The sequence below is a fragment of the Panicum virgatum genome, chromosome 5N, assembly GCF_016808335.1.
Source record: "Panicum virgatum strain AP13 chromosome 5N, P.virgatum_v5, whole genome shotgun sequence".
Lineage (NCBI taxonomy): Eukaryota > Viridiplantae > Streptophyta > Magnoliopsida > Poales > Poaceae > Panicum > Panicum virgatum.
In genome coordinates, this window is record NC_053149.1 from 58,681,786 (window position 1) to 58,693,846 (window position 12,061).

Consider the following 12,061-nt stretch of genomic DNA (forward strand, 5'->3'; position numbering starts at 1 on the left):
AACAACTGCTACGACTGAACGGAGGACCAAGAGTCCAAGACCAACATTCCCCCGTTTTACTGACTTGGGTCGGTCCTCAAAGCATCTGCCCATCAGCTCCCTTTCCAGGACTATCATGTAGCATTTCTCTTTTTTCTCTCCTCCTATCTCAGCAAAAGCTGAAAGCTTGAAAGGAGGCAAGACCCACCGAGAGCGCCGCTCGGAAAACCTTTATTAGAATTCCCAGCCCTTTTTCGGTGGCCTCCAGCACGTACTGGAATTTCAGGCATATGTTCTGCGTGCGCATGTTGCAAAGCGTTACGTTTATTACTACTTTCAGGCATAGTATTTGCACGCGAACGAAAATCAAAATCAAAAGCAGCTCGCGCTTGTAAACGTCGCGCCGATGGCCGATCAGACCAAGACAAAGCGATCCAACGGAGCTGCGCGCGCGCGCGCGCACACACACCACTACCCATCCATCACTGCTACAAGAACGCGTTCACTGTTCAGATGATGGGTTCGGTACGGTGCTACCCAACCCCGTCCTGCACGTCACGTCGGCTTCGGACGACGCCGATCGAGTGAACGGCCGAACCGCGCGGGCCCTTTCGCTGGAGAGATGAAGAGCGCGACAGGGCTGGGCGGCTGGGTGGTGGGCAGGGAAACAGAGTGACCGATCGCCCGTCTCCCTTCCTGTGCGCCGGCCGGGCGGCGACCGGTCAAGCTGGAAAGCAATTGCACACACGCTGTGCCGTCCCCAATAATTGTGCTGGTGCAGGTGCGGCTGGTGGAAACGGTAGGTTTGCCTGCAGGGCGCTTGTGGGACCTTAAGAAATTAGCCCCTCGAAAAGTTGTGGGAGAGCTAGGCGCAGCCTGCAGCGCGTGTATTATAGGGCACTATGTCCTTGTGCTGGTTCAGCAAAGGAGATCGCCGTATCTTCCTAAGCAAATATTATAATTAACAGGCTCTATGCAGATTGGATGATGAATCGGAGGGGAAAAAAAGAATAGAGAGAATGGGCTGTAAACTTACAACTAATTTCGACATAATAACTAAGAAAATTTTATAAGAGAGACAAGTGGATCATATATTAATGATGAATGATTAATTACTATACGAGTGGGTTAAGAGGTAGGCTGTAAAAATCTTTGCAGCCAACAGTCGGCTGTATTATTCATTTTGTTCTAATCCTAGTTGGGAGTATTAAATTCGTAAAGCGCAAGTGCAGTTTTGTGGATGTCTGTCTGCTGGTGTGTTCTTTTAATACTAGTAGGAAACTAGCGATCAAGATCAGCAGTTGAAGAAGAATACTCATAGCAGTATAGTACCATGCATGCAAGTGGCGCAGAGAGTCTGACGTGAAAGGCGCAGCGGAGATATCCCTGTCCGGCTGGCCGCATCGCAATCTGATCCGCCCTCGCCATTTTATATTTATTTCTCACGCCAAGATTCCTTTGTTCCTCCAGCTGCCCCGGCCCGGCCAAGTCTAGTCAGCACTGCACAGTCTGCCACGCTCGCTTTCTCTGATGTTTGTTCGGAGATCAACCAACGGTCCAGCACGCCTACTTGCTTCGTCAATCGACGTCCCAACAATGCATGCAACGTGTTCCACGGTAACGAAGGAGACGTCGCGCTGACTGCGAGTCTGCGAGTGATCAGCATCGTGGCGCTGTTCTGTGGAGGCGGGGTAGCAGCAGAGTAGACCAATGGATGGACCTGCCAAGCGAGCGAGCCCCCGCTGCCACACAGAACGCATCCTCCGTCTGCAACTTGCGCAGACGAGGTCCCTGCTAGCTTGCTCCCGAGGATGATCGATGGCTTCGCTTCACTGCCGCACGGCACGACGCCTCCGCCCAGGCCAGCTTGTTGACATGCTCCAGGATTCTTCTGTTTCCAACAGAGCAGTTGAGGTGGATCACCAAAGTCAGTGGTACAGAAAGAGGAAGGCCAGGCTCGGGGGGAAACGTCGACCGCCACCAGCAGGAGAAAACTGATCGATCAAAAGATCGAAGAACACATCGCTGCATGATTTGATGTAACGGTGATAGTAATTTACTGCAACTCATAATTGGCGAAGAGAATCAACCAAAGGTGAAACCGAGCACGTATTATGCTTTGCCATTTCTCCGGAGCCAAGCGCATACTACACGACGGAGCACGCCTGGAGAAGAAAAAAGAGAAGAGAGCAAGATCGCGAGCGAGGTCTCGTCTATACACACAGCTAAACCAAGGCGTACGCGGCCTGCAAAACCGGTCACCAGATCTTGGCGTCGAGGGCGTCCGCTCCGGCGTCGGCTCCGGGCTCGTCGCCGGCGATCTGGTCGAGCACGAGCACGATCCCCATGGCGAACGCGGCGTCGAAGCCGGGGCTCACCTTGAGCACGAACACGTCGCGGCCCATGACCACGCGCGTCCCCTCGTCCACCTTCCTCCTGATCTCCGCCACCAGCTTGGCCTTCTCCCCCTCGGCCCTGGGCGCCGCCACTACGCGGCAGCAGCGCCGCGCGAAGGACCCGTCGACGCGGAGCAGCTCGGGGGCGGCGCCCGGCGGCGACGAGGAGGGCGGCGGGAGGAGCTCGACGACGGCGCCGGCCGCGGCGCCGCCGAGGAAGGAGGACCGGCGGGCCGAGAAGAGCGGCTTCTGGCCGTCGGCCCGGGCGCCCAGGAAGCCCTCCCAGCGCTGGTGCAGCGACGGGCGGCGGCGGCGCACGGTTAGGAGCGGCTCCCCGCCCGGGCCCAGCAGCGCGAGCTCGCCCGCCGACGCCGCGCCCCCGCCGTGGCCCCGGCCGTAGGTGTCGGCGCGGAAGGCCAGCCCGCCCGTGCGGTGGTCGTAGGCCGCGAACCCGTCGCCGGGGGAGAAGTGCGAGGTCTTGCGCACCGTCAGGACGCGCTCCTCGGGGTCGCAGTACTCCGCGCCCACGATCGCCATCGCCGCTGCCTGCCTGCTTGCTTGTCTGCGCGTCTGATCGAGCTCGAGCTAGCTAGCCTGACGCTGGCACGCTGCACGCGCGTGCTTGCTTGCTCCGGCGGCTCGAGTCGAGTATGCTGCCGGTCTCAGGGTCTGTGCCGCTGTGCGTGCCGAGGTGGAGGCTGCTCGGAGATTTTAAGTAGGGGTGAAGCGAGGGATGGCGGCCGCGGTCGGTGGGGATTTCAAAGCCAGAGAGCGAGAGCGAGAGCGAGATCAGCGTGTTGATGTCGCAACGCATGCCCTTCTGGAGACGCCTGGATTCGGTCTACAGGCGAAGGTGAACTAACTAACAACGGGCAGCGTTTAGTCCAGCAGATCGTGTCACCAGCAGATTAACTGTACGTATCAAAGGATTGATTCCGATTAATAAAGTGGGTTATTAATTAAAAACTCTTTTTTAAAATACTGCTCGTGGGTTAAGTAAGAATCAGGAATCATGCATCATGATTTCTTACCATGGTTGAAAATAGCCCGCTATAGTCCGCTAATAGCTTTTTAGGAGATCTACCGCTACGCTATACAATATTTGTCCGCTATATCCGTTAAAGAAGGTTTTATGAGATTTAGCCATGCTAAATGTCTGCTAAATAGGTTTTTGTGAGACTTAGCAGCGTTAAATGTCAATTGGGTACTGTTGGATAGTTAAGAGACGTGTTAGACTCAAATTTTAGGTGTTAGACCAACGATACTTATAATTTGTATGAGATTATTTATTATTTTATTATTCCGCTAAATGATTTAGCTTTCGCTATAGCTATTCTATAGCTTTTAGAGAAGGTTACCGCTAAACTTCATAGCCCGCTATTTCCAACCTTTTTCTTACGGCTACTAGAGCGTATCGATCGCATAAACCTAGCGTCGTTGACCCGGATTTACAGAAGAAAACCACTAAAGATTACGGATTGATTGCCACTAACTGCTAAGCAACCAATGATGCAGCCTGGTGCTGGACTGCTGGTCCATGCGCACGGCACGGCGCGCGCGCAAACATGGCGAGCGAGCTCACTGGCAACGTGATGCGTGCATTGCACATGGACGAGACGAGACGAGACGTACGAGGTGGGCGCGGGAGGCGCGCCGCGGAGCGGAGGCCACACCCGACGGCGTGGCGTGCGCCGAGGCCCGCCGCCGCGGCGCGCCGACGAGCTAATAAGTTAGCTGGAATGAAGCTATTCTATTCCCCAGGGAGGCAAGCTAGCGCACCCGCCACCACTCGGTGTCACGCTTTGTTTTCCAAAGCTAGTCGGCTAGCCCAGCCGCGCGCGCTCTGGGGCTCGCTCGGTGTCCGCGGTCCGCGGATGGCGCCGCCGGTGCGCGTGCGGCGTGACGCGCTTCGTCGTCGGTCGACCGGTGCAGCCCCGTCCGATTCGTTCCTGTCGGGTCGCAGCGAGTCGCCCCGCGATGGGAACGTGTGGCGCTGGGCGGATTTGGGCGGGCGATCCGGCTAGACCGCCTCGTGGGAACTGGGAACGAGTGGATCGGAGCCAGCGCCGCGTGGTCACGTTTCGGACTTTCGGCTTCGCTGCAGTGCCGCGTGGTCACGTTTCGGACTTTCGGCTTCGCTGCAGTGCCGCGGAACTGCACTGGCACCTAACGATCGATCTGACATCTGAGTGGAAAGGATCACCACGTGGAGCAATTTAATTGGTGCTCGTTCCTTTAATTTGTTTGTCAAAATAAAACAGATCTTGCACGGCAAAGACAGTGCTCCGAGTGCTGCTCCTTTTTGCATCTTGTGAACGCAGTGTCCGGCGAGCCACCATGAGGCTGGCATTGTGAAAACTCCTCGAATTCCTTCGAGCTAGATGCCGCACAGCCCCTCCCGTGGCATTCTCGTTCCTGGATCAAATTTGCAAGCTCACATGGGCACATGGAGACGCTGAAGCTACTGGCAATGGCAATGGCAATAGCAACGGTTGCTCGATCACAGCCACGAATAGTGAAGCCGAGATGAGGAAGTCGTTCCGTGCGCATCTTGCCCAGTCGCCAACTGTGCGGCCTGTGCCGGTGACGTGTTACCCCCTTTTCGCCGCCGCTGACTCAGCAGCCGGCTTCAGGTCAACCACGTCGGCGTCAGCGGAGAGAAGCTTCCCAGCGCCGCGGACCCCCCGCATCGCATGGAGCTCCGGAAAATATCCCGCGGCACGCACAGGGTTAACAATTTCGGAAAAATTTTCGTTTCCGCTAGTTACCGGGATCCGAAATTTCGGTATTTTTTGGTATATTTCGTTTTCAAATTCAAAATTCAACAAATTTCTACCGAAATTCAACGAAATTCGCCGAAATTTACCGAAATTTCGGAACGGAATTCCGTTTCCGTTAAACACCGGGATTTGACCGGAAAACGAAATGGTTAACCCTGGGCACGCATGGCCAAGATCCGGCGAGGCGCGGTGGCATGGACACTGCCGCACTGGACACGGGCGCCACGTCCTCCGACCGTACGAGGGGGTGGGGGTGCGGCCGTGTGGAGCCGGGAGGAGGCGCCCATGCGGAGCGGATCCCCCTTCCCTGACGGGCCGTGCCATCCCGCCGCGGCGTGTGCGGAGGCCGCGACCGCCCGAGGCCGGCAGCTTAATTACGTCAGGGCGGCTGGGCCGACGACGGCACCACGACGAAGAAGCGTCGCCGGCCGGTCACCGGCGGATTGTTTCCTTCGCGATCCAGATTGCCGTAGACGTAAAAGTTAAAACAAGCGCCGGGGGTTGACGTTTCGGTTCACGTTCACTCTTCACTGTACCGTGGCGCTGGCGCCGACCCAGGTGAGACGTCGTTGTATTGTATTGTGTGTGTGTGTGAGGGGGTGTTGATCTCGCACGCCAGAGACTTGTCGCTGTGAGTTTGCTCCTGCAGCGATACATATGTCGCGCTCATCGCCTTGAGGTGCTTCTCGAACGTAACGGGAGAAACTTCGAAATGACAAGGAAGCAATAGCAGTAAATGTAATTAATCCAAGAGAAATTACAGCATGGGTTATTGGGTTAACCAGGAAAAAACAATAACCATCGCAGCAAGTTAAATCAATCAGAGGTCGGTGCACCAAACCTCTGCTCCCCGTTCCGGCGACACCAGCGTCACGCGGGGACCCCCCCAAATCCGACCCGATCCCGCACGGCTGGCTGAATCAGCAGCCGGTTCCCGTACGTACGCCAGTCAACCGCACGGCATCGTCAGCTGCGGACTCGGGGGCCTGCCGTTTTGGAAATACCCCGGGCATGCTTCCACTGAGTTTATCTCTTTCGGGCAGGTTAGGTTAGGTCCGGGGTGACGCGCGAGCGGGGCGGCGTCCGAACGCGCGCCACGTCGCTGCCGTGACGCGACGGCGAGAGGACACGGAGGCAGGTGCGGGATTCTTGGGCCCCTCGCCCGCCGCCGGCCACCGTGCTCCGGGATCAACCCTCGTGAGTCGTGACCCCGCCGTCGCCGTAGGACGGTAGGAGGAGCGTCGGGCGAGAAAAGAAAGCAGGGGCGCGTGGGGGGTACAGGACCTGCTCCGCCGAGAACGCTCTGGCGGACTGGCGTTCTTGGCTGCTCCAGAACGCCCGATTCGAGCTCTCTCGGATGTGGGGGTGTGGTGAGGATGCCGAGCAGGCGAGCACCTTGCGTAGCAGATGAAAAGAAAAGATTAGGACAGATGATCAACCACTGCTTTTAGATGATGCAGCTAGCGCAAGTGGTGGAGGTCCAGCGTAGTTACTGTCTACCGCGTGCCGTAGCTAGAGCGCAAACTTGCTTCAGCTGACCGACACCCTCCCGTCAGCTGTTGCCCGTCAGAGAGCAAAGACAGAGATGAAGATTACACTACAACAGTAGTAAAGAATAAAATCATGTGCCAATGATGAATCGATCCTTTCATTGATTTCCTTTCTTGGTTTCAACCCTCGTGCTACTACTAGTGCTTGTTTCCTGCAAGTGCTGGTCTGTTGGGGGCGCCATGTAAGAGGAATGCCAATTTTTCGTTCGCATTCCTGATGAGAAGCACAAATTCATGAACATTTCTAGCATAAAGCAGTTTACATTTGCTACCTTTATAATGGTACAACAAATGGGACAGCAGCACATTTTGGTGTGTCACAATCGACAAGCTCAAATTAAGTCATCCAACATTTTTAGTGGCAGCGTAAAACGAGTCAATCCTTCAAGCAACAAAACAAACCCGTTGCATACGAATACGACTCCCTGTCAGTTGAAAGCTACAACGGCGATACTCTCGAAGAAAAATGGATATCTCATTGCACATTTGCACACGTGCGCCCTAGCAGGGCGACATGTTCCAGTGGTCCACGTGTGGAGCTTGAATGATTGAGAATCTGACAACCACCTCAGCAGGATTGGGCAGCAAAGCCAAGGAATAATGACAACTCAAGCAACCACCACCCCAACACGTTAAGCACGCAAGTGGCATCCTCATCCTCTAATCCCCATGGGGAACAAGAACTGAAAAGAAGCAAAAAAAAAACTCCTCGTTGGCACTACTATGCAATTGTTCACTTTATCCTAGCACTATTCTCCATCCTGGCAATTGCATCCGCATTTCAGATGATATTCAACATGGAGTGCTTGACATCTGAGAAGAAAAAGGCAGCAGTCAGACGACCACAGTTCTATCTGGTGTCGATAATAAAGTTCCATGAATATATCACCATGACAGATTGACTGCAAAATATTGTTATTTGTTTTGCTCTGGGAACCTGCAAACATACTCGAATAACTTTATGCTACACAACATTAGCATATGTTGTACTTCTAAACTGGGCACGGTTTATGCATGCCACTGAATTACAGATAAACAGAGATGTTCCACATGGAAAGGACATATTAATCAGCACAGATAAATATCGGATGGCAATGTACCTTACTATGGCTTTGGCTCACTGATGAATGTGCCCACACTCTTGAACCAGCGTATGAGGTTGCGGTGGTCCTTTACATAAAGCCAAGCTTGTAGAAAAGGGAAGAGCTTCTCATTTATCCCACGGGCTTCAATGTAATGATGGAGTGCATCCCGAACTTTCTCATCCAACTCTCTGTTCATTTAAAATGAGAGTACAAAATAATATGTTAACACTCATGCAGTCAGTTCCTTAATCCTTCATTAGCAGCCATGTATTTGTATTGTATCCACCAAACTTGGCACCACCACAAGACCCAGATTTAGTCAATCAAAAGTTAGATGGACAGGGTAAAGAAGAATCACACACTGGGCCATCAATATTAGTGGTGCTTTTTTATGCATTGCACATTACATAGAGGGTTTTCTAAGGAGGCACGTGCATTTATATGCCCCAAATCCTTATGGCTAGTGTTTTACAGGCGACCCAAGGCGAGCTAGGTCCCCCTGGATGCCTAGGCAATGCCTTTAAAACACTTCTTATGCATCAGTAAATTCTCCAATTGGTCCATCGACAAACATTTCAGTCAACTAACCAGAGCAATCACAGACACAAGACTCTTGTTTGTGGCAACTAAATATGCATAGCATAAGTTGCTATTTCCGGCAAAAGGATTCATTTGTTCAAATATCCCAGAAATTCTGGAGTGCCTTTCTGCATGATGTTAGTGATTGAAAAAGGGAATTGGTGACAAAGGAAACATCAGACCCAGGGCATGCTAGAACACCTAAGTTCTTCTATATTCAAAAGGGCCAAAATGAATTTACTTAGGGCAGAACCTGTAGGTAATGCAACCCAAATATCTCTTTTACCACCTTTAGGATACGCGTTATTCTTAGAGGTTAGATTAGTATCCTTCCATAAGTTCAAATATTCTCTCTGAATTATCAACTACTACCAGTTACAAAGGGGGAATTCAGGATATGACACTCAAATCCAATTACAATTCAGAATTTGTGTTTTAATGTCTCACATTCACATGCAGCCCAATTGCAATTCAGAATTTGTGTTTTAATGCCTCACATTCACATGCAGCCCTTGAAACTCACGTCAGTGAGCCATAAAGTCATAAAATTTTGAATTGACAGTGAAGAGTGCCATATCCTAAATCTCTCATAATCCACTGTTTTAGATAGGGTTGTAAATTGCCAAATTGGTGACCCTTAGGTGCACCTCCAATCCTTTTTAGTTCAAATATTTGTACTACTTGTCCAAAATGAGATCCTATTTTAGAAAAGTAGCACAAATATTTGAACTAAATAGGGTTGGAGGTGCACCCAAGGTCACCAATTTGCACCCCTAGTTTTAGAACTAATAATTAATCAGTGCAAACCGCAAAGTCAACATGCTTTTCACACTATTTTGCACATTGCATAAAGGCACTGTACATGCATTTATAAGCATCACCATTTCCCTTAAGACATCAATAACTTCACTAAATGCCTCATCAGTCATCCCATAACATTTAGAGAAATAGTGGAAGCAGTCAAGCAGCCATTATTACGCAAACACAATGTTCTTGGTTATTATATCTAAAATATCCGTAGCATCGCAACTTGCTGCAGGTATTTCGTTTAGCCACAAGGATTTATTTATTTTAGTTAACCCAACAAGTAAAGTTCACCAGAAACATTTGCGATTGGGAGTTGTCTCAATTCATGGTCCAACAAGTATTCACTGAAAAGTGGAATTGATAAGAAGCATAATGAACATATCCATGGTGACCTTAAATCATTCACACTTGTGAGAAACGGCTACTAGAGTCATATCATATTTTAAAGTACTGACAAGTTTTACATGGACCACATTTGAACAGGGGATACGCAAACAGAATATCTCAAACCACTGTAGGTTAGTTCTTTTTTCCTATCAGTTTCAAACTTAAAAAAGCATCAATACTAAAGCCACTAGCTAGTGGCTAGCTGAATTGTCTACTGGAGTGTCGATTATGGTCCATCTTAAGATTAATTAATACTATAATCTTCGAGCTCAAGCCTTAGCTACAGATCACAGAAATTACTCTTGAGTCAATTCTGATTGCCACAAACAAGCTACAGTGACTAAACATAATTTGTGCTTAGCCCCAACCATTCTGCTATCTAAATTTTCACCGCCTGTATTGCATCATAGTTCATCCCCTCCTAATTAATCCTACTCGAACATTAAATCAAATTCCTAAAAAAATTAATGCCCAGACATCGTACACAAACTAGCGTACAAATTAACGAAACATCTAAATTTCTCACGCGTTAGGAAGAAGAGCTCACTGGAAGATGCGCCCCCGGTACTCTTCACCACCCTTTGAAGCCATGTTTCCTTCCCACGACTCGGCGTCCTTCGACCTGAGGCAGACCGAATGGATCCCAACGGCGTCCGGGTACAGCCCGCAAAGGAACTGCAGCGACTTGCCTGCCCCGGGCTTGGAGATGTCGACGTGGAGTAAGAGCTGGCTGATGGACGCGGTCATACCGCCGTCCCCGCCGGCGGCGTCGGAGTCGGAGTCGGCGTCGGCGTCGGCGTCGGGGGGCAGGATGTTGGCGAGCCTTGCGACGGAGATGGAGATCTCCTCCCCCGAGTCGCCGTACTCGCGGCACAGCACGGGGCCCGATGCCTGGTCCAGGGAGCCCTTGACGATGGTGAAGGGCTTGGGCGGGCTGGTCTTGGGCGGCGGCGCCATCTTGGAGACCTCGAGGTAGTGCTCCTTGAGCGAGCGGAGGAGGATGGAGTTCACGGCGGAGGAGGAGGCCGCCGCCGTGGCCGCCGCGGATGAGGAGGGGGACGCCGAGGTGGAGGCCGCCCGGCGGCAGATGGCGGCCGCGGTGGGGGCGGCGCGGCGGAGCATCTTGGTGAGCAAGGCGGGGGGAGCAGCGAGGGTTTAGGGGTTGGGGAAGGAATGGGGAACAATTACAGGTTTCACAGTTTCACGGCGGTCTAGGTGGCGTTATGACATGTGGGTCCCGCTGCACCGAAATGTGTTTTCCCGTGTATTTACCTGTACAAACTAAAATTTCTTCGTATTCAGCTGATCTCTTCGTCGATCACAGTGGAGCCATTCCCCTCTGCCCAGGCTCCCAGGACGCGGCGGCGGCGGAGTCATCCGTTGAGCATCGGGCGCGGCCACCGCCGGTGTTCCGGAGCTCGTTTACGATCGGACGGTGCGCACGCGACTGCGGGCGCCGTTCACCGGAAAACCCGCGCCGCCGTCGACGGGAGGGAAGGGAAGGAAAGGACGACAGTGTGGATGAGGAAAGAGGGACTGATTTGAGAAACACCAAATCTAAATTAAAAAGTATTCTACAAAATATTAGAATATTATTATTAGTCGCGATTCGAATTAGAGAGTTTTCGAAGCCTCCCCGGCGGACCGCCGCCGCCGCTCGCCCAGCCACCCCTTCCTCTCTGTTCTCCTCGTCGCCGCCGAAGCACCCTCCACGCGGAAGTCCGCCCGGGCTCAAGGATGGCGGCGGCGGGGCCTCCACCCGCAAGCTCTCTTTCTTCCTCCCGCTCAGTTTCTTCCCCCAAAAAACTCGAAGGCATGTTCGGCCGGAGTGGCTCCGGTGCCGGCTGCCGGCGCTTCGGGCCGGTGGGGGCTAGATCCACCATGTCCCCGGCCGGATCTGGCGCCCCCTCTCCGTGCCTGTCCTCACCGACGGCCATGGCGTGCTCCGGCGGGCTCGCGGGTTTCGATCTCCTGACCTCGGATCCGGGCTTCCCAATGCCGGATCTACCGCCTCCTCGCTCGGCCGCGGCGAGGGCCGTCCAGACCCGACTTCGACGCGGCATCGGCGTTGGCGACACACGCGTTCTCGGATCTTGTCGGTGGGCGGGCTCGGCGCGGGCCTGGCCAAGGGCGGCGTCCCCTGCACCGGCGTGATGTCCGGCCCTGCTTGCGGCAGCCCAGGCGCCCATGCGGGGTCGGCCGCTCGCGCCCGGTACGCACGACTGCAGGCCTTGCTGTCATGCTGTGCTGCGAGTGCAATGGTGGCGATGTCGTTGCAGATGCTGGTGGCATGCAATTGCAGGGCTTGAGAGATTGGTGTAAGCTATGCCCGTTCTTCGGGCTGACAACGACGACGGCGTCGGGCGCCACCTACCTTCTTGAAGGCGTTGTCGTGCTCCTCCTGCAAGATTTCCGGGTGAAAGCCCTGCTCTAGTGGGCAGGCGGCGACGGCATCTCCGATGTCGCTCCCTACTTGTAGGCGCCGTCTTTGGAGGTCT

The 12,061-nt window shown here is 53.3% G+C and overlaps 2 protein-coding genes across 2 annotated transcripts; both read right to left on the reverse strand.

Annotated features, from left to right (window-relative positions):
• Window positions 1-2,012: 2,012 nt before the first annotated feature.
• On the reverse strand, window positions 2,013-3,144 carry LOC120677011 (protein LURP-one-related 5-like). The gene has a single exon (XM_039958355.1). It carries the CDS (start codon window positions 2,910-2,912, stop codon window positions 2,238-2,240), a length of 675 nt encoding a protein of 224 aa, XP_039814289.1. The 5' UTR covers window positions 2,913-3,144; the 3' UTR covers window positions 2,013-2,237.
• A 3,876-nt stretch (window positions 3,145-7,020) lies between these two features.
• LOC120675205 (uncharacterized protein At2g39795, mitochondrial-like) lies at window positions 7,021-10,755 on the reverse strand. The gene is made up of 3 exons (XM_039956311.1): window positions 10,111-10,755; window positions 7,806-7,978; window positions 7,021-7,518 (listed from the first exon to the last, which is right to left on the reverse strand). Exons 1-2 carry the CDS (start codon window positions 10,683-10,685, stop codon window positions 7,810-7,812), a joined length of 744 nt encoding a protein of 247 aa, XP_039812245.1. The 5' UTR covers window positions 10,686-10,755; the 3' UTR covers window positions 7,021-7,518; window positions 7,806-7,809.
• Between the last annotated feature and the right edge of the window lie 1,306 nt (window positions 10,756-12,061).

Excerpts from the sequence above, each read along its gene's own strand:
- LOC120677011 (XM_039958355.1), bottom strand. The coding sequence starts at position 2,912 with ATGGCGATCGTGGGCGCGGAGTACTGCGACCCCGAGGAGCGCGTCCTG.
- LOC120675205 (XM_039956311.1), bottom strand. The coding sequence starts at position 10,685 with ATGCTCCGCCGCGCCGCCCCCACCGCGGCCGCCATCTGCCGCCGGGCG. Across the intron at positions 7,979-10,110 it reads TACCGGGGGCGCATCTTCCA|AGAGTTGGATGAGAAAGTTC; the intron begins GTGAGCTCTTCT and ends TTAAATGAACAG.